At 34.6% G+C, this 22,455-nt stretch overlaps 3 protein-coding genes and 1 pseudogene across 10 annotated transcripts; 2 read left to right on the plus strand and 2 right to left on the minus strand.

Annotated features, from left to right (window-relative positions):
- Nucleotides 1-1,379: 1,379 nt before the first annotated feature.
- On the plus strand, nt 1,380-4,709 carry LOC118036419 (uncharacterized). Its single transcript, XM_035042109.2, has 3 exons — nt 1,380-2,056; nt 3,174-3,242; nt 3,888-4,709. The coding sequence occupies exons 1-3, from the start codon at nt 1,742-1,744 to the stop codon at nt 4,500-4,502; spliced, it is 999 nt and encodes a 332-aa protein (XP_034898000.1). The 5' UTR covers nt 1,380-1,741; the 3' UTR covers nt 4,503-4,709.
- Nucleotides 4,710-4,874: 165 nt separating this feature from the next.
- On the minus strand, nt 4,875-5,868 carry LOC118036420 (uncharacterized). Its single transcript, XM_035042111.2, has 2 exons — nt 5,317-5,868; nt 4,875-5,192 (listed from the first exon to the last, which is right to left on the minus strand). Exons 1-2 carry the CDS (start codon nt 5,479-5,481, stop codon nt 5,088-5,090), a joined length of 270 nt encoding a protein of 89 aa, XP_034898002.1. The 5' UTR covers nt 5,482-5,868; the 3' UTR covers nt 4,875-5,087.
- Nucleotides 5,869-11,881: 6,013 nt separating this feature from the next.
- Nucleotides 11,882-18,908, plus strand: LOC118036418 (glutamate dehydrogenase 1). Of its 8 annotated transcripts, none has more exons than XM_035042099.2 (11): nt 11,882-12,032; nt 12,365-12,436; nt 15,885-16,018; nt 16,130-16,243; nt 16,410-16,631; nt 16,771-16,845; nt 17,205-17,321; nt 17,425-17,675; nt 17,866-17,941; nt 18,034-18,120; nt 18,384-18,908. In XM_035042099.2, the coding sequence occupies exons 3-11, from the start codon at nt 15,911-15,913 to the stop codon at nt 18,567-18,569; spliced, it is 1,236 nt and encodes a 411-aa protein (XP_034897990.1). In that variant the 5' UTR covers nt 11,882-12,032; nt 12,365-12,436; nt 15,885-15,910; the 3' UTR covers nt 18,570-18,908. The 8 variants fall into 8 exon arrangements, with proteins under 8 accessions (XP_034897990.1, XP_034897996.1, XP_034897993.1 ...); XM_035042105.2 differs by having other exon boundaries at nt 15,893-16,018; XM_035042102.2 differs by lacking the exon at nt 11,882-12,032 and adding an exon at nt 12,157-12,174.
- Nucleotides 18,909-19,886: 978 nt separating this feature from the next.
- Nucleotides 19,887-22,127, minus strand: LOC118036417 (H/ACA ribonucleoprotein complex subunit 1-like protein 2; annotated as a pseudogene).
- Between the last annotated feature and the right edge of the window lie 328 nt (nt 22,128-22,455).

Consider the following 22,455-nt stretch of genomic DNA (forward strand, 5'->3'; position numbering starts at 1 on the left):
CTAAATAAGTTTTCAAATAAGATTCTTAAAGATGATATTTCTCTTTTTTATGGTTCTCTGGGAAGCCATAAATCTATTAAAATGTCATTTATGATCATATTACACACACCACCATCTGTATTATGAACCCTTTGTGGTGTATATTAGAGCTACCAACGCAATGCCTAAGATCTTTCAAACTACAAATTTAAAGCCTATGTAAACACTTAAGGCAGCAAAAAGATAGTCTTATTTTGCTAGCTGCACACAGTACAGACCCCAAGAACCAAATTGTAATTCATCTGAAACAGGATACCATGCTTACATATTTGCGCAGAGGTTTTTGAAATTAAAAATGGAGTTGGTTTCCAAGTTGTGATACCGTGCATGAACGGATCTCCGGATCATTGCCATAAGAATTTGACACATGGCATGGCAAGCTCCAGGCTACTGTCGATGATTTTACATGTGTTTTCTTAGGTCTGTGAGCCTATCAAAGTTATTCAGGTTCATCTCTGCGGTGGATGAAGTTCACAGAGAGGTGAGGTTCAGCTATTGCAAGTTTAAAGGGTGTTTTCATATAACCACGGATATCACGTATCTTCGGAGCCTTTTTTGTACTCGAGGAAGACTACGAAGATGGAGGTGGTTGTCCTTACAGTTGCGACTGCCTGTCACTCTATTCTTAGACTTTTGAAGATCACACTTAGTGTCCCTAGTCTTAGAATGGTGAGAGGGGAGTTTTTGATGGACTGTGACAGCGATGACACCCCTACCAACGTCTCTCTTGCATGCGATTCTCGTTTCTTAATAACTGGGCTTGTCTAAATGCACATGTTGGTATAGGTGGTGGTCCTCGCTTACTGGGTAAGTTGTTGAAGATCTAAAGAAGCTGATGGAGCACCTGTCAAGAGATTTGTAACTCTCTCATGTCCTGGTTTTTTTGAATTATCAACCATGGAAAGAGTTGGAAAATGTGAAGTTGAACTGGCTTTAAATTTTTTTAAAAACACCGTTTCTGCAGTAAAAATATAAACAGGTTATGCATGGTGGCAATTTATAGTGCAAACTTGAGAGGTGATATAATAAATGCAATAGTGAAATGGGCTTCTCATATAATAGTAATTAAAATCGTTGTTTCAAGAGTTTAAGAAGAAAAATAATTTAACGGATTGGGTGCTTAGTTGCTAAGTATCTCTACAAACTGTGTTGTTCATCTTCATCTGCCTTGTCAGATCGACAGAAAAGACCTTCTGTTTTGGATGGACATCCATCATTTGTCCTAACATAGCCTTTTATGTGGCAGATTTCCTTCCACAGAATAATTATTGTTCATTTGATAAATGGAATATAATAAAATCCACCCTCAATTTTGCTTAGATGTTCAACTATTGAAGAAGACACAATCAGGACATCAGAAGTTTTGAATGGCATAGCTTCTGAGAAGATGTACGGTCAAAATACAATTTGCTTGAAATCTGAATTTCAATTAAATTAAATAGGTGTAGAATTGAAACAAGGAGGAGTTTTGAAGAAAAGTAATCCTTATAAACTAGTTGAGAGCAAATTAGTTTAGGGCTTCTAGGGGATAAAATTGATGAATCCTCCAAACTCCAGGGAGTACTTTTATAATTCAACAACAAAAAAGAGTCGCTGATTTCCTCTCTGCATCATTTGTCAAACACTCGATGTCCACAGGTTGATTCACCACCACCACACGATACACAGAGAGAGAGAGAGAGAGAGAGATGCATGAACGATAATGCAAGCGCGCCTCCTCCTGGTGGGACTTATCCCCACCACAATCGACGCCTCTGCTTCATTCTCCTCCTCCAGCTCCATCATAACCGGTGGCCACAATTACCTGATCGGTAGCTGGACCCACCATCCTAACCTTGACAATAAATCCCGCCATCGCAAAAACAACAAATGGGGCCCAACAGTGGTAGCTGCATCATCATCGTCATCATGGGCAGCAATCAACGGCGGCGAGCAAGACCATTACGCGGTACTGGGACTCGAGCGGACCGCCACTTCAGCCGATATTAAAAAAGCTTATCGCTTTCTTGCTCGAAAGGTAATTCTAATTATGCAGTAATTGTTTTTATTTATTAAGTCTGTAAATCGTAGCTATTTTTAATTCGAACACTAATCACTGTTTGCAATTTTGGAGGTTTTAGGTTTGTGTTTGATTTCAAGAACCTGTTCTTGTATATAAATTTGAGACAAATGAGTTTATGTAGTAGTGTTTTAAGGTTAATTAATTATAGGTTAAAAAAAAAAAAAAAACTTGGGTCTTGTTTAAAATTAAGTTGTGGGTTTAATGCTAGCTAAGGTAATCTAAAGAGTTGTGTTAGGTTAGGTTTCGAGTTCCTAAAACTTTTACTTGATGAAACAGTATCATGGAGATTTTTCCATATTGCATCGCAGAAAGGAGGTATAATTAAACTTGAATATTTCATCGGCGAGTTTATCAAAGGAGGGTTGTTTATTGTCATCCGTGTGACTCTATATGGACTGTGCTTAAAAAGGGCTTCCTCCTCTGCGTTGGCTTGCAGTTATGCAGTAGGAGTTGAAATGCTGTGTTAGAAATAGATGGATGGGATTGTTGGAAGATGATTAATACTAGAATGTGCTTAAAAAGGGCAGCTGCTACAGGATAGAATGTCTTGGTTTATTTTTTGTTGCTTCAAACAATCGTGTTGGTTTGAAGGAGATGTACACAGTTGGTTAATAATTTAGTTTTTTAGGGTTTCCATGGTCATTGGTGGTTGGTTATGCCAGAAGACATTATAAAAGGAATTGTGCACTTTTGTTTCTCCACGATTTACTACAGTGCTCATGCCTTCTCTGGGGTTCCAACCTCCAAGCAGTGGCCTGATATCCACACACAAGCACGCACGCATCAGCTGCAATAGGGCCCGATGTCCTTGATCTTAACATCACTTGTTAAATTCATGCAAGTTACATTTTAACTCTCTCTCGCTCTCATATGATTCATGTTATTTATACCTTCTTTTAGCCTTGTGACTGAGGTTTTAGATATTGACTGTCATTTACCATGAATGATTACTTCTTCTAGATTCATTTTGTTTGAAAGGTCATAAAAGATTACCATACTTTTTCAAGAACTATCCCCAAGATGTTTGCTAATGGTTTTCTCCTTGACACTTGTTCTTGTATTATGGCTGCAGTATCATCCTGATGTCAGCAAGCATTCACAAGCTGGTGAGCTGTTCAAGAGCATTCGGCATGCATACGAAGTGAGAAATCCTTGATAAACTTCTTGGTGTTTGTTCTGCTAATTACTGATTTTATTAGAATGATAACAACTTAAAGTAGTCTATATTCCTATCTGGAGAAAGGTAGTGTTTGGGGACGTGGTTGAAACGCGTTCCCAAAAAATTCAAAAGTTTTTTTTTTTTGTTAAAATTTAATGTGGTTTGTACTTTTTGGATCTTTTTGATGTGCTGATGTCAAAAATGATTTTTAAAAAATGAAAAAACATCATTGGCATGCATTTCGGCATGAAAGTTATTTGAAAAGCAACCGCTACCACATTGCCAAACACGCTCAAACAAGCATGGATGCAGTGGGGTAGAATGACAACCCTTGTTGGACTGGAAAAATTCAAGCGGTGTACTAGTCTTGTTTTAAGTTCTTGGCAACGTCCAGTTAGTTTGTTGTATGGAAAAATTAGAATATTGAAAAGCTGACTTTTAATAACTGATTTTCCCTAAATCCACATGGAAATAGTAATAGTGTCGGTCGATGAGATTTAAGGTCTTGACCGAGTGTAATGTGGTGGTGGTTGCATTCTTTTCCTTTAGTTTCATGGTTATTGTATTATTTTAATTTCCATTTTCCAGACTGTATATTTACCTTCTCACAAACCATTTCTTAAATAGATACTCTCTAATGAAGTGACAAGGACTCAGTATGATCGAGTACTTCGGTTTCAAGAAGAAACTGGCAGGTCATATAGCAAAAAACAATACTATACACCTGAAGTTGAAAACTGGGTAAGGATATACAGGTGGGCTGAAATGAAGAGGAAAACAAGGAGCGAGAGGTATTGGGAGCATTATAACGTGAGTGAGGATCCTTCCTTCTACAGTGAGACAGAAGAGGAACCCGAAGAAGGAAGCCTAGATCAGGAAAGAGGCCCTTTTAGCGAAGTGCTAAGATCTGCATTTATCTCTCTCTTCTTACTGCATACTTTTGGATCTCTATTATCTCTCGCCTTCAGCAGTCTCATGGCGTTGTTCGACAGACAATTGGATGCTGGGTACAAGATTGGTTATCTGATTGCATGGATTTTGGGTGGGAGAGGTGGGATCTCGCTTGTTCTGTGTCTCCAATTTGCTAGCTGGGCATGTGGAAAGAGGAGCAGCAGCATGGTTGCTCTGGTAGTGGTAGCCATGTGGGTTGGTTCAAATCTTGCTAGGTTTGCTCCACTCCCGCAAGGTGCTCTTGTTACACTTCTGTACATGTCTATTAAGCTGCAAGCGGACCTAAATTGAAGCGTTCGCAGGCTCGCAGCTGGTTCTCCGTCAGCATTGCATCGATGATATTTGCTCCTCTGATAATCCTTTTTACTTGTGTTCTAATGCACAGCACAACATCTGTGCCAATTATTACATGGGATGATTCTTCTTCTTTTTTGATCCGGAGGCAAATTGGACCGTGTATTATATATGTATATATGTAAGAAATTTAGCCTGCTCTCATTCTCCATGCTGTCAATAGTCTGTCCTCCTCTCATTTCCTGAACTTTCATCTGCTCAGACACAGAAATTGAATCAAGAAATATTAAGGTCTTCAATTTGAAAGTTTCAGATTTAACTACTGGACTTTGATTATCTGCCTTCATATTTGAGTACAAGCACTGCCAATTTATGGTAATTCAAGTGTGGTGCGAAAATAATGATAAATCTAATTTCATTAATCCATGCCTTAGCAGGAACAAAACACAGATGACAGAAGATCCATGCCCTCCCATCCTCAACAGCAAGCGAAAGAGAGATTACAATTATTTTCGCCCCAATGATACAGAGATTATTATTTACTAAAAGAACAAATAAATCGGAAACGGCCATGGTCAAATCCTATAAGCTTTTCAATGTCTCAACTTTCTTCATCTCCTTGAAGTTCCTCCACAAGTACCTCCCACTAGCCATGTCGACAAATACCCAGAATCCATTTTGAATAATCTGAAAAGAAAACCCAATAACGAACAATTATCAAGACTGGTACCAAGAGAAGGAGAAGAAAAGAATTCTTGATTGAACATAAAGGATCATAAAGTTAAAGAATTCATTCTCGATGGAAACATACCCTTTTGAAATTGAATTCTTGTTTCTCTCTCAAGGAAGTCTTTTCGGCAGTTGAATCATCGGAAACAAAATCATCAATCTCGGGCGATGATCGTACTGTCCTCCATGCAAAATATCCAGCTAAAACGGCTGAGAAGAACACCAAGATAAACCTTAAAGGACACATATCAATCTTTCGAGAAACACCAAAACAAGAAACCCTCTGCGTCCGTCTTGCAGTAATTAAACGAAGAGAGGTTGAGTCGACTTTCCGTTTTTGCACCCCCTTCTCCTTCTCAATGCCTTTGCTTTATCAAATGCAAGGATTGTTGAAATTGCGTTTTGGTTGATTCGAAGCTCCTAAATCTTTACGAAGTCAATGGCAGCTCCACCGATCACCTACCGCTACGTGCGCGCACATAGTCATCTGCTGGCACATAATGACATTTGCGGCAGCCATTTTCTGGCGGTAATGATTTTGATAATACGAAGTGATCAACTGTCAATAATTTAGGCTTGAAATGTCCAAAGCAAGCCTGTATCATGAATGAAGAAGTTATCTTTCCATTTTTTTTTTTCACAAAGTCAAAAATGATGAGCATATATTTGTGATGGTTGGGAGTGAAAGTGGATGAATTATTATCTTTAATGGAGGGCCGATGTTTTAGAGTTTTACAGCACAATACTACTAATTTAGTTTATTGATTGTATTTTTTTACCCATTTTCACCTTCATCTCCATAAAAATAAGTCTGTCTGTATTATTTTCAGTCGGGTAAATGGAGGTGGACGTTCTGTTATGACTAGGTATTTAACCGTGTTTTATTGTGGGTAGGAGATTTTTTTTTTTTGGCAAAAACAAAATATGTAGACTTCTAAAATGTGTTTTTTTGTTTCAATTCTAATTATAAATTCAAAGGTTTATGCATGTATTTAATTAAATATATTGAGAATTATTCATGCTAATAAATAATAATAAAATAAAATATTAACATGTTTATTTAATTCGCCTCGATGCAAGTCAAATATTTTTTTTAACATAAAAAAATTAATATATAAGTGTTATTAACGCATTTTTTTACATTGAGTAAAAAGTATAACTGTAAATCAAAAAGTTGATGCTTTTATATAATTAATATTATATTTTTTAATATAAATATATAAGATTTCAAGCTAATTTTTAACGTAGCAGAAAAATAAAATAATATTGTAATTGTTACATTGAAACATTATTTTCTTAGCCTTATATAACAATTTTTCAAAAAAAAAAATACAAAAGAATAAATATAATAACAAAAAGTATAGAGTAATAAATATTTAAAGTGTAAAAAATAAAAAAATAGTATTTTTTCTAAAAAAAGTGTAAGGAAAAAAATAAAAACTAAAAAATATTACAAACAAACAAAGACAAGAGAGAGAAAATTGATGATAAATAGACAGAGTATAAAATAATAAAAATACAAAATATAAATAAAAAAATAAAAATTACAATTTTATGAACACTACAAAATCACAAATTTAAAATAATGTCATTTTCGCATGAAAACACCGTTTTCTTTTATACATGTATAATAATTACCATTTTTATTTGAGTTCTTGGGCTTCTCTTCTTGTCCCGAGAATTGAGCTTTTTTATTTTAGATGGCAACTTATAGAGAGTATTGGAGTTGGGCCGAACTCCAAGAATTTTGTTCAAGATTTTATATAAAAGAATTATGGAAACTAAAATTAAAATAAAATATAAAAAATAGAGAGTGAAATAACGACACAAGTAGAGGGTAAATATTTTATTTAGGCCTGTTTATTTTTATATTTTAAAAAAATAAATTTTTTTTGTAGTTTTAGATTATTTCGATGCGTTGATTTCAAAAATAACTTTTAAAAAATTAAAAAAATATTATATTGATATATTTTTAAATGAAAAACACTTTAAAAAACAACTACAATTACATTTTTATATTTAATTAGAAATAGACGATGGATCAGGAGGTCTCATGTTATAATCAATGTCTTTATCATACAAAATGACATAGAAAGTTCTTTAATCAAAACAATCCAAGCTCTAATAGCGACCATTGCAGCAAAAAGCAAATGTTTTTATTTTTGATAATGATCCAAATACAAAAGTTAATATCGTGCTTCTTTAGTACAATGGAATCTATGTGACGGATAGAAAGCTATAGTTTCGAGTTTAAAACAAACATCAAAACTCTAAAAGTGATTATTTTCTGTTTTTTTTACTCATTTTTATCTAAAATTAGATAAATCTTAATCAAAATTATAAAAATACATAGTCTTATTCCGTAAAAATTCAAAAACAATTACAATAACAGGTTTAAATTATCTGTAAATAACTAGGAAACAATCAATAAACAAATCCAAAATTAATAAGTTGGAACTTAATGAAAGACAATTTATATATCCTATGAAAATATAAGCTAATTAAATCCAAGATTAGATAAAAAAAAAATTATAATATTTTAGAGTTAAAATTAATGAAAGGAACTTCTAGAAGCGTTTACATTTGTAAATAAGATGAATATAATTGAATTAGGGCAAAATGTTAGTGGTCAGCATGTGATGTGATTCCCAGACAAGAAGGAATCTATTGACATTATTTACAGGAGGCATGAGCTGTGCTTATGGAAGTGGTGATATGTCATAGAATCTGAGACGGATTTCCATCAACATTAATTTCTCCCTCGCTAGTGGCCTCTCCCATTACCATCATACCCTTCACGCCTCTTCGTTTTCAACACCGTGGTCCCATTGTATTTTTTTTAATTATTTTTGTATTTAAAAAATATTTTTAATTAATTTTTAATATTTTTACATTATTTTGATATACGGGTGTCAAAAATATTTTAAAATAAAATATATTTTAAAAAATAATTATTATCACACTTTCATAGATATATCTAGCAAATCTCACCACTTCTATCTTTGGACTTTAGTAGCCATTTTAATTGAAAGAATTAAAAAAGAAAAAGAATCAACCTATCTTTTACGTAGTACTATTCACTTTATTCGATTGATCAACTTGGTTAATTTCTAGTGTAGTTCCTATAGGGAATACATTTTATTGCTCACCCCAATTTATTTGAAATTAATAGGGTTTGCACTGTGATGGAAAATATTTTTGAAAAAATTTACATTGTTTTTATTATAAATTATTTTAATGTGTTAATATTAATAAAAAAATATATTTTTAATATGTTTTAAAATAAAAAACATTTTAAGAAATAACAAATACTATACTCGAAAACACCCTCTAAATCATCAAAATAGCAGTCTCATTTTCTTCAAGCCACCTTACCTCACAATGAGCATTCTGACGTAAAAATAATTTTTTTTTTTTATTGAAACTAGGCCGAAAAAGAAAGAGAGAAGACAGATATATTTGCTGGAAGTTTCCTTGTGCAGGAAGTAAGAGTATTGGATTTCCTCAAAAACGAATATAAAACTCAAAATACCATCGATCTTTTTTTTTTTTTTTTTTCGAATCTGAGTCTTATTGGAACCTAGATGGAAAACATAAAACGACGATGGAGCCCTAGAATTGTGTGCATGTAAGCAAGAAGCTTTTGGGGGTGGATAATGGAGGGGGCGGAAAGGGCTCGGTGGGGGATCACTTTCTATCAATTTTCCTTTATCTCAAAGCACACTGTCAGGGCAATGGTTTTCCAAGAGTTGAAGTAGTGGAATCCATCTTTTTGACCCTTCGTCTCCATCTCCAGCTGCTTAACTTGAGTGTTACAAACAAAAATTAAGATAAACAACAATGGTTTTCTAGGCCCAGCTAGCTTTTACAAGGAGCAGCAGCAACTTTATAATGATAGCCGCCTCTTGCATTAACATGAAGAGTACTTGCTTCCCATTTGCCAATAATTCTTGACTGTGGTCAATAACTCTCATTCAAAGAACTGGAAACAAAGATTAAACTTAAGGGTTTCTATCTTTAGAGAGAGAGAGAGAGAGAGAGAGAGGGAGAGAGAGAGAGAGCATAATTGGGTAGGATAAGATTTAAATACATCTTAAAATTATTATGACAATAATCACTTTTATCTTTACGTTAACCTTGATCAATGGTCAACCTAACCTGAGCTTAGCTCCAATTGACCCCTCATTTGAGTTTCAGAACTATGATAATAATAATAATTTTTATTTTTATATTAACTGGAGTCAATGATTATCCCGACCTGTGACTTAGAACTTGCCTCGGGTTGGCCCTTTATTCAAGTTTTAAAACTATGATAATAATTATTTTTATCATTAAATTGACCCGCATCAATTATCAACTAGACTAATGACACAGGTCAATCCCCCTAGTCGAGTTTCGAAAATTATGTTGGCCAAATCAACCTGAATTAACCCTTATATAGAGAATTGGACTTGATTATCTTGCCCTTTTTAATTGGAAAAATAATTTCTCCATTAAAACAACCTTGGATAGGATAAAAATTGATTTTTATAATATTCAAAGGTACACTAAACAACTTCACAAAAACAATTATCATCTCTAGTCTTTCTTTATCCAACATATCAAATACTATCTTATTAGTCTTTGAAGCCTAGCATCAACAATCACAAATTACATAAAAAAAAATTAAGGATTGATTACTTGCTACTTGGAAAGTGTGATTAGCCTTTCAAGTTTCAAAGATTGGGGGGTTTAAACTAATGTTTCAACACATGGAGGTCAATCACTCCATATACATTGCAAGCTTGGGGAGTTGATCAATAATTCATGACATTGCAAATTCTAACTCACAAGTTAGGAACATCCCTTATAACCATATATATTACTTTACAATTCGAGTGTCACATGCTCTAAATAAGGAATAACTCAAAACTCTCATGGGCTCAACCCTTAGAAAGAGCTCGATATTGCCATAGGCTCAGGCTAGGGGAAGAGTAGGTCAAATTTATTTTTATAAAACTCAATTCTCAATCAATTCAATGTTAAGAGATGAAATTAAAAAAAAATCAATTACAAAAAAGACCAAAAAACAAACAACTTGAGTCAACTCGGGTTAACCTACCAAACCTGCATCCTAGGTCATGTGACTGCGATAATCTAATAAAAAATTCAAAGTAGATTATGAATTTTAATTTTTTTCAATCAACCCAATATTGAAGGATTAAATTAAAAAAAATTAAGAAAACACAAAAATAAAAAACTCAAGTTAACCCTTCAAACCCGTGACCTAAGAAATGAGACTAAGATAACCTCGTAGAAAACAAATTTGGTTTCAAATCAACCAAATGTTAAAGAATGGAATTGAAGAAAAAAAAAATCAACTAAAAAAAAAACCCAAGTTAATCATTTAAATCTATGACCCGGGTTATGGGATAAGGATAAGCAAATTCAATATTAAATAATAAAATAAAAAATAAAAAAAACTAAATATTTAGAGAAAAAATATATTGTTCAAGTGAACAATATTTTGTGAAAAGAGAAACAATGTATTTTCCTCGTCAATTAGTTCTTGTTAATAAAAAAAAAAGTTGAAGTTTGAATATTGATGATTTTTTTTACTTTTGGTTATACTTTTTTAAATATAAATGGAATACCAGCATTTAATATCATCATTTATAAAAAAAACTCTAATTACTTTCTGACATGAGTGTTGATGATCTCACGAACTTAAATTAATGGAAGGCAAATACGTCACGAAGAAGAATGAGGCCATGACTCGTACGAAAGCTATTAATGGCCTTTGGTTCCATCGAGGTATCAAAACAAAAGAAGAACAAAGCTTCGTCATATTGCAGAATCAAAATGAGAGATCCCCCTTTCTCGTCTATGCTTCCATAGAAGTCCACTAGGAGCTTTCTAAACTAAATTATATAAAATTTTCATTTAACCTGTGGCCTTTATATACTTTATACAAAGCATTTCTCTCCTAGCTCACAATAAAAGTTATTTTTCTTATAAATGTTAACATGAGGATATATAGAGGAACAAATCAACTTAATAATCAAGGTAATCAAGATGGAGAAGAAAGAAATGATAATGAAAAAAAATAATCAGATCTCTCTTAATTGTGTGGCTAAAGACCACTCCATCTTGGAAATTGCCTAGGAAAGTCTTCACTAACAATCTACTGTGCCCACTCTTGGAATGGAATAATATTATATAGAAGATGTGATCGAATCGTTTGTATTCTCTCTGTAAAGTGGCCGGCCGGAGGGAGAGTTGCGCCGTCGTGAATGTTACGAGCTCGCTAGCTAGGATTAGTCATGAATGATATGAACTGGCTAGCTAGAGTAGTTGTTTTCGTGCTCGAGAGTAGTTGTTTTCAGGCGTTAAATTAGAAGCTTTAACAATTCCAGGAGTATTAGACTCCTTGAATTGAATCATCACAGTAATTCCATGGCTAAGAAGAATATATATCGACGTGCACCAATAATTGAAAAGCCGATACAGCAATTTCACCAGACTTTGATCGTTAATTTGTCGTGTTTGAAGGCGCATGCATGTTCTTCTCTTTCTTTATGTAGTCTTTTTGGCTGAGAAACGACGGTACATGAAAAGCAATTAAAGATTTAAATAACCAGTAATGGACACTCGTCTTTCTGTTTCACACACCACCATGATCACAATCACTAAAGGCACATTGCCCAGACCAGTCTCTATAAAACCCCATACCTAAATAGCACCTGATAAATCTTCAAGAACATTAATCTTGAAGTCCATGCAGCAACGTTTGCCAGGCTTGAAGATTTTGTTTTCCACGTATGATGATTCTCTCTCTCTCTTACTTTTCTATCTATCTTGAAACATTCTCTTATGATGATCAATCACCAAGAGCATAGAACCTGCGACACCATTAATGGATGGAGAGTGGCTTTGAGGCTGTCTTGTGAGCATAGTAGGGGTATCATATTCTTACCTGAAAAGCTAGCTAGCATGCAGCATGTTGAAGATACATATATATATATGATAACAGAAATATTTAGATTTGGTTTGGCAAGTACATGGGGAGATAATAAAGTCTTCTTTCTTGGATTCTTAAGGAATTTGATTCTCATTCTGTTCTTCCTTTTTCTTACACTATTTATTCATAGATTTGGTGCTCAACTTGGATCATCGTTGATCAATTTTGGAAGAGATCGAGTCGTCGTCTTCACTATCTTGAGGTAAAGATCTTTATATATGTATGTATCATATGGATTTTGTTTTGTTTTTTTTTCTTGGTAGTACAAGAGAAAACCTGCCTCTTCGCACCCATGCACAGGGACTTAGGTTAGCATTTGGTTTAGTTTTTCGTGAACTGGCCATTTCAGGCGCTGCGCGTCAAAAACGAAGCCAAAAGGGGAAGATTTTGGTTTTATTTCAGATCCTTTTGGCTTCTTTGCTGTCAGGTGAGGACGGAGGAGGATAGAGAGGAGGCTCTTACGTCCTCTTTCCCTGCACTTTTTTTCCACTTTTATTATCCTTCTTTTTGCTCTTCTGGGCTTCACTGTTTCATGACAACATGCCCCCGTGACCTCACGATATATATATATATATATATCAAAAATAATTTTAAAAATAAAAAATATATATATTATCAATGCATAATGACGTTGAGTTCAGGGTTTGATGCATGTTTAGTATAAATGAGTTATTCTGATCACTTTTCTTGTTTACATATGCTCATTCAGATATCATTAATTTATTTTAAATTAAATACAATCGGTTTAGTTTTGATATGAAAAAATAACTCGAGAATATTTTATCATAGAGGGAAAAATATTATTTTTAAGAGTTTAGTTTTTCATTTGCGTTGGATTTATCTAATTACATGAAAAAACGAAAATAACATTTTAAGTTAAATTTCTGGACTCTTCAGTTGTTCCTACCTTTGTTCTTACAAATCAAGTATTTGTTTTTTTTTTTCGTTAAATTATACCGATATCAGAAAAGAAAAACACTTTTTTTTTAATTTTTTTTTATGAACAAGTTATTTGTGGGTGTGCTTTAATCTGCTCTGCCATGAACATCGGCAACATTGATTAGCTTTTGATCAAGACAGTCACGTTGTCTGCTATCACACGCAGAAAATTAGGAAATGAAATCCACTTTACCAAATCCGATCATGATCTTCATAATTAATTCCCATTCAATTCTGATCCTTCACCAAAAACCCACCTACGAATCCATCCCTTTATGCTGATACAAAGCACGGAGAAAACAAAAAAGGAGGCAACTTTCCTTCTTTCTCAGCTTATATATAGATAATGGATGTTCTTGCCTTTGGTTCATCATCCTGGAGTTTTGGCTTGTCTGCTCTCTCTTGACGACTCCATGTAAGCAACCCATTCCCTTCTCTGTGTTTAATTTGGTTGTTGCTAACAGGAAAGTTAAGCATCGTCTTTAGAGCCATGGGTTTTTTACTGGTTCAAGATTGCCATTTGCTAGGTGGTGGTGATGATGATGATGATGATGGTCAACTTGTTTAAAAAAATGGACAGATTTTCCAACAATTCAACGGTCTAGATTGGGATTTGTGATTTGCATGTTTCTAAATACTTGCTTATGTGTCACCATCTAAGCCACCCAGAAAGCAATGCTTTCCCCCCCCCATCAATAGCCATTTGATCTTGCTATCTTGTGATTAACTTTTCCCATTTTTTGTTTTCTTTTTTTAGTTTCTTCAATTTTTATTACGGGTAGATAAGAGCTGATCTGTTACCATTTATAAGTTGATTTTTTTTTTTTTTAATTTTCTCTGGTAAAAGAAACGGGATGGTGAGGATTAAAATTATATGTTTTTTATGTATTTTTATTTTGAAAATTTAGAAATTCTTTCATAAAAAAATTATATTCGATTTTATGCTTTATGTTTTTATATTTTCAATCAATTATATATATATATATATATATATATATATATATATATGATATTTTTATGGCAGCCATCCTCATAAATTGAAATCCAAAATGATAAGTAAGTACATTGATGTGATAAAAGTGCAACATCAGCCTCTCTATTTTCAAACAAAATAATGTCAGCAGCACACAATTTGACATTTATGTTAATTACAAAAGTATAGATCGTGTTAAAGTACATACACATTTTAAGGTGCTACATCATTATTGGCAAATTACATGATATATTCATGTATTCTAAAAAAAAAATAAGTTTTTTTAAGAATTAAATTATAAATCTTTAAAAATATTGTAATGATTATGGTTAAAAATATTTTTAGACTGGAAAAACATCAAAATAATATTTTTTTTTATTTTTTAAAAAATTATTTGTTACATCAATATATCAAAATTATATATAAAAATATTAAAAAAATAATTTTAAATGGAAAAAAAATGATTCTTTAAAAAATACAGTTTTAATCGAATTCCCGTTGAAATAAATTGGTTGATTTGCAACTGTTTTTTTTTTTTTTTTAGTTTACAATAATAATTTTAAGTTTTTTTTCCAAATTGATAGAAATTCTTGTAGTTAGGATGTGAAGTTGAAATTAAAGGACTTTTCCCTTCCGGGATTATTATTATTATTAGAGAGAAATTAATTTTAAATTTGAAATAATTTATTTAATTTCAAAAGATTATTCAAGTGATTTTCCTACACATGTTTCATACCCGTAGTAAACGCTGATGGGGATGGCACTTTGGATACACATCAGATTTTTTTTTTATTTTTTCCAACCATTGTCACGAAAGTTGTAGTCAAACAAAGTCACGTTCCAGAGTTGCCACCCACCACATTTTCCAATTTTAATTTTAGTGTCATGGTTCTTTGATCCTGGCGTGGACTTGTCTTTGAGTTAATCGGAGAACGGTGGATTTAGTTCCGGTGAGTAAGATGCTGATCCAAAATTGTCACCGGATCACTAATCTCGGTCCCCATAGCTTGTCTAAGAATACCGTTGGATTTCAAAACTAGAAAAAAAGAAAAAAACGTGGCCGCTTTACTGCATAATTTTCTATATGTTTTTTGCACTTTAGAGAGAGATGGTCTTGGTTGATTTACGTTAATCTGTAGGCTCATAGAGATTAGTTGATAATGTTGAGCAAGGAAGGTATCCGAGCCTCAAGAGTTGGGATCTTGGCAAGATTAATTGCTTCATGATTTTGAATGCCTTGTAAGCTTCATGCATATATTCATTGCATCTGATACTTCTTAACTTTGACCATGATATTTAACTTATAGCATATTTCTTCTTAGGTCTTTGAATATAATAAACCATTATGATTATATATGAAACTTGTTAAAGAGTTTGTCTTCTTTGACCAATGAAGTTCTAACGATGTTCATTTGTTAATTTTGCCCTTTCAAGACCTCGACGGGCTCGAAAAATGAACCTGATTAGTCTCCTCTCAGAAGTGCTATATTTTATTTTCAGATTCTTAATAGACAACGTGGTGTAAATTGATGGCATTGCTGATGAATTAGTTTTCTCATTACATTAATGGAGTCCTAAATCTTGTTGATGTGGAGGAGTCGATCTCTTGTATTATCTTCCATAATATATTCAAATCACTGTTTTATGTAGACTTTGACTGATTGCTTTGTGGGAAGCTATAAATTGGTCTATTTTCCTCGTCTTTATCCATAAACAAGGGACTAACTTCTGTGATTAGCTCTTCAGACAGTTTCAGCAGCAGTCATGAATGCATTAGTGGCAACCAACAGGAACTTCAAGCTGGCAGCTAGGCTGTTGGGGTTGGACTCCAAGCTTGAGAAAAGTTTGCTTATTCCGTTCAGAGAAATCAAGGTGATTACAGAAGTTGTTTAAATCTATATAATTTTTTAATACCCTATACAACTGGCTTAAACATGTGTGTCCCTGCTGTTGTAATGGACTTTGATGGAGGGGAAAATGCAGGTTGAATGTACCATACCCAAAGATGATGGCACTTTGGCATCTTTTGTTGGGTTCAGGGTTCAGCATGACAATGCCAGAGGTCCTATGAAGGGAGGAATCAGATATCACCCGGAGGTACCTTACATTATAACCTAACTTTAGCTGTGGCATTATTTTGATTTAATGCCAAGAGTGAGTTCTCTTTCTCTTTAGCAAGATTTCGTGGTCAAATCTTGCAGAGAGCATGGCTAAACAAGTATATATTGAGTTTGATTTCTGATAATGTTATGGATGGTTTTAGGTTGATCCGGATGAAGTCAACGCATTAGCACAACTCATGACATGGAAGACAGCTGTGGCAAATATTCCCTATGGTGGGGCTAAAGGTGGAATAGGATGTAATCCAGGGGAGTTAAGTGTCTCTGAACTAGAACGACTTACCCGGGTGTTCACTCAGAAGATACATGATCTGATAGGAATCCACACAGACGTTCCGGCTCCTGATATGGGAACTGGTCCACAGGTTGGGCACTGAAAGCATGTCTTGTTGCCAAGGATATATTACTTTGTAGCACGAAACAGATGAACTGAAAAGAGTTTCTGTGTTTATTTTTACTACATTGATGACTATACTAAGATATGCTTGTTATTTGGTTAAACAGACTATGGCGTGGATACTTGATGAGTACTCCAAATTCCATGGCTACTCTCCTGCTGTTGTTACTGGAAAACCAATTGTAAGTACATTTAACTCGTAATTGTAGTGTAGTTGTCATTTCCTGTAGCCTTCCACTTTCGCTAATTTTTTTAATACACCATCCAGCTGTTTGACAGAAAATTTTGGAGTTCTTTCTGCTTTGCTTATGAGTGTTGACATTTAATCTAATCCATTAAATAGTTCTTTCTGCTTTGTTCTTGTTTATGATGGGAGATACAGGGCTTTAGTATTGAATTTTTTTTTTATCTGTTGAGTTTCTCCTAGTCCATCTAAATGGGCATCTTTTAAAATTGCAGCATTTTAGTCTTGCTGATGAAATTTGTTTCTTGCAATAAATTGACGGTCCTTTTGGTTCTCTTCTTCTTTGTTTTAAATTAGGATCTTGGTGGATCTCTAGGCAGAGATGCTGCCACTGGACAAGGAGTGCTCTTCGCAACAGAAGCCCTGCTTAATGAGCATGGGAAGACCATATCAGGTCAACGATTTGTCATACAGGTGCACTTTGAACATTATTTCAGCTTAGTTGATCATTGACTCAAAGACATTGGGTTGCTTGCCCTAGCACGTCGCCTGATCTAAACGGAGGTGTTGGTTTCAGGGTTTCGGAAATGTGGGTGCCTGGGCTGCCCAACTAATCAGTGAGCAGGGTGGGAAGATTGTTGCCATAAGTGACATTACTGGAGCTATAGAGAACAGCAAAGGGATTGATATTCCAAGCCTACTCAAACATGCCAAGGAACATAAGGGTGTGAAAGGATTCCATGGTGGGGATTCCATAGATCCCAAGTCAATACTAGTTGAGGACTGTGATATTCTCATTCCAGCAGCCCTTGGAGGTGTCATCAACAGGTCTATTCGTCATAACAGAAGCTCTTTTCTTATCAAAATATTCACGGACGAGGAATTTTCCTCTGAAATAGATTTTAAATGCATATAAAATTTTATTTCTTGGATTACTGAGAAGATATTCCTTCTCCTTTATATTGGTCTTGAAAGTCTGAATTTTCAACTAAACGTTGTTCTTTTTGTCTGATAAAAGGGAGAATGCAAATGATATTAAAGCCAAGTTCATTATTGAAGCTGCCAACCATCCAACTGACCCTGAGGCTGATGAGGTTAGTGCCTGCTTGAGGTTTAGAGTTATAGACGGCCACACAAAATTTTGTGAAATGATAATTTTTTTTTTTTTTTTTTGGTCTTTCCACAGATTTTGTCAAAGAAAGGAGTTGTTATTCTTCCAGACATTTATGCTAACTCAGGAGGCGTTACTGTTAGTTACTTCGAGTGGGTGCAGGTATAGAATGTCACTTTTCTGTGATAGCTACATCTCCTTGCAGCTTGTCACCATGGCCTTCTATTCCTTTTATTCGCATTTTCTATGATGATACATTCAAGTTTGAATACTTGAATGATCAAGAGGAGAAAATAGCAAGTCCAAATTCTAGGATTTTTTCCCTATATTCTGACAACCTTCTCTACTTTTTACATGTAACACTGAATCAGGACTCCTTGTCAGTAGCACATGTAATAATGTTTTTTGTTGTCTGTGCATTGCAGAACATCCAAGGATTCATGTGGGATGAAAAGAAGGTGAACTGTGAACTAAAGAATTACATGACCAAAGGTTTCAAAGATGTGAAAGAAATGTGCAAAACCCATGATTGTGATCTCCGTATGGGAGCCTTCACTCTAGGTGTTAACCGTGTTGCACGAGCTACTGTTCTTAGAGGTTGGGAAGCCTGAGATGCCTGCTGCTCTGAATAAAGATGAGGCTTCAACGAGGCCACTTATACCTGTGAAGTTTAAACAAGGTTTCGTTACATGTATTGCCCTAGTTTCCTCCTCGCCTGAGTTTCTACCCCTAAGGCGTTTCTCTATGCACTGCAGATTCTCCTACAGAGAACGGAGACTGGAGAGGAGGAATTCCTTGGTTTTATTGTAAGCTTTTTAGGGTGGAATGATTTGAACTTACACCCAACTTCTAAAACCTCAGCCTTGAGGCCTTTATCCCTAAACATTGCAAGTTCTAAATTACATTAAGGGTTTGATTAGACTCCTAATCATAATTTCAGTCTTGAGATATGTTTCAACTTTCAAAAACCCATGGAGAATCGCAAGATGGTAGCTTTTTAGCTTGTTCGCGCTAGAAAAGCTTCAAGAAACCCTAGCATCAAACAAATTCATTGGATTTGACTAGTTACATTACTTAGATTTGATTAAAAAAAATAAGGGACTAGGTTTATATTTTGGATTTATTTATTTAAATGCTACATAATGTTTAGTATTTTTAAAAAACTTCTCAACATTGACTATCATCTTTCAAACAATCACATTATAAGTTTTTATTCATCTTTTTCAAATCTCAAATTAATTTTGTGAGAAATCCTATAAACATGTGAAAAACAATTATTGAGTTGTTTCTAGCTAGGCATTACTTATTTTTTCTAATTTATTACTTCTTATCCTATCTGAGTTTTTGTCCGTTCTTTATAAAGAATATTAGGTTGTGTTAAGAGTAAACATTTTTTTATTTTATTCTACTTTTTAGCTTTGTTAAGCTTCTTGCCTAGTTTAAATTAGTTTTGCAATGAATTATAATTTTCATTAAGATTATTTGATTTAGTTCGACATTTTGAATTTTAAAAAAAACCAATTGACACAAAATATACTCAAAACATATTATATATGATTTTGAATACAACTTTATGGAGTTGACCCTACAGTGAAAAGATAAGACTCGGCAGTGTGCTTCTATTCAAGATCTCAGATCCAATTCTTGAAACTCAGGAATCGGTTGAGTACCCTTCCATCAAAATGCGTTGACATTCACTATAATACTAAAAAAGGTGGCACCAATTTTGGAGAGGTTGCTTAAAATCCATGACCATAGATTAAGGTCTAATCAAAAGAGACACAGCGGCCTCCTTGATCCGCACAGCGCGGGGAATGGAGCAGTAGGATCTAATAGCTAATTAATGCTATTTTTTTTCTTTCTTTTTCTTTTTTACTTAAAGGAAGCTAGCACAGACGGAATTATTCAAAGGGAAACAAAAATCAAGATAGCAGTGTGAACAAAGTGATATGATTCACGAATATGTAGAAGATCGCGCCCCCTTCAGTGAATTACAGAGGGTTGAACCCCTGAAAGCACTATATAATCTCTACAGGCACCGTGATCCTCCCATTTTGTGAATGAAAGCTCTGACCAGATTCTGAAAGATATCAGCAATTCATGGAATTTAAAATAAAATTACATTGCAACAACAACTACTGCAGAAAACCAAATCTCTTCAAGTCAGAATCCAAATGTTGATTGTTGTTTGCCCATTGCATCTTGAAATTAAAACTTAAAAGGGCATGCGCGCTGGAAATATTACAGAAAGTTGTTTTATCCCCTCCCTCTTCCCCTAAAGCCACCACCACGTCCACGGCCACCACCTCTTGGTGGACCTCTGCCTCTGCCTCTCCCACGGAAATCACCTCTGCCACCACCAAAACCGCCTCTGCCTCTTCCTCCACGACCACCACCTCTGCCACCTTGTGCTTGTCCCCTGCAAAAAAACATGACACGTTGTAATTTGATTGAATTAGACAAGATTCTAAACACCGAGAACATGGTCAGATACCAGACATGATATGCAAATATAGTGCGAAAGAATACAGTAGAGTAAAGGCCGGTAAGAGGATTTGATTTTCAGCAATTGAATCTATATGTGAAACAAAACAACACAAAGGGTTGGAATCCTTAAGTTACACACAACACTCAGTTGATCATTGCAGAATATTATGTGGTATCTAACTAATACCCCATAATTTCTTCCACAGCTCAGATACTTGGAATAAACCCACTCACGTTAAGTTTGAGTAACAACCATCTATATGTCAAGCAAAAAATCATAAATGGATTCAGTTGTTTGTCCGGAGTAATTCAAAAAATGTTTTGATACTTGGGCATAGCATGTTTACAAACTATCACAAATGACGAATAACATCTGCAAACCTCTTGCAGCTATTTCTCAGGACATGTATAGAATTCACAACTGATATATATAACAATATGTGTTGCCAGTGCTTGTCATGTATATTTCTAGAAAATGTTACAAGCAACAATACATAGAGGAAAGACACGTAACAAGCCAATGACAACATTACCAAAATTTGGAATTAAGCAACTTCCAACCAATGGACTCATTAGTCACTGAATCTAATATGCACAGTCTAAAATAACTTAAGCCATCTCCTATGATGCAAAGATAACGTATCACATATGATGTAATGGCAGAGTTTTCACGAGAAACATCCAAATCCCCACAGAATGCAAGCAATACAGAATAGTATAGTAGTAGAATGTTCAACAAAGGAAAACATGGAGCTTTATTTCAGTATCATAGAAAAGGACAAGAAGCATACTTTGGTTGTGTAAGAAATCTTGCAAGAGGCAAGAGTTTACTCGGGTCAATATAGAACTTATCCCCTGGAGCATACGAAGTTGCCACAATTCCTTCCATCATTTTGATAGAAAAATACTGCAATCGTAGCATAAAAAAATTTAAATCTTTAAAATGGAAAGCTACTACAATATATAAGTAACATGAAGAAAAGCAAGAAAGCTCACAGATTCATTAATGGGACCGAAGATTTCATCAACTTTCCCTATCTGGGTCTTATTCTGCAAAAAGATCGGAGCATTGAAGTATGGGATTTTCTCATTGGTTAGTTTTGTCACTGCATCTCCTTCACATGCATGAAGAAACGATGAAACCTCTACAAAAAAACAAAACCAGTCAATAAATCAACAAATACCAGTCCCTCCTTGATCAAATGCTATAAAAAGTTTTAATTTTCAGTTCACCCATCAGCTACCATTCTTCACAGTTGCAGCTAAATCTCAATCATTATCTTTCGAAGTTCAAAACTTTAAAACACATTTATGCACCTTCTTAGCTGAAACAAACTAGAAAGCATATACAGGAAAGAAAACAAGCTAGCTAAAGAGGGAAAATAGAATAAAAAAGAGCACACCTATTACTTCAGAAGGAGGGCCTTCATCACGAAACCCGCCGCCACGTCCGCCACGTCCGCCCCTGAACCCGCCGTCTCGACCTCCCCTAAACCCGCCGTCTCGACCTCCCCTAAACCGCCATCTCTACCTCCCCTAAAACCGCCATCCCTACCGCCCCTAAATCCGCCGCCTCTTGGTGGCCTCATTATTTGCTGTTCTTTAGGTGAAGAGGAAGAGAGGTGGAGGGTTTTTCATACAGAGTGGGCAAAGTGAGGTTTTGAGCTTTATGGTCTAGGGGTTATGAGGTAGGGTTTTGGGGTCTCCTTTTTTGTGGTATACTACGAAATTACCCCTCAGCTTTGCTAGTAATTATCCAATAGTAATTGGGTCCCGTTAATGGGTAGAGTTGACAAGGCCTTACCTTACACCATTTGAGCCTTTTAGTGAAGCCTAAATTTGGCCCAATAAGAACCTAGATGGTGGGTATCCAGGCCCAACCCAGAATAGGTAGTGCTTAGATTATGGTTTAAAAAAATAGCACAATAAACACGAAGATTTAGCAAAATAATATTATTTGAAAAATATTTAATAAAATAGCACATTTTGATATTGTCACACTTTTAAAGT

The sequence above is a fragment of the Populus alba genome, chromosome 13 (assembly GCF_005239225.2).
Source record: "Populus alba chromosome 13, ASM523922v2, whole genome shotgun sequence".
In the NCBI taxonomy this organism is placed as follows: Eukaryota; Viridiplantae; Streptophyta; class Magnoliopsida; order Malpighiales; family Salicaceae; genus Populus; species Populus alba.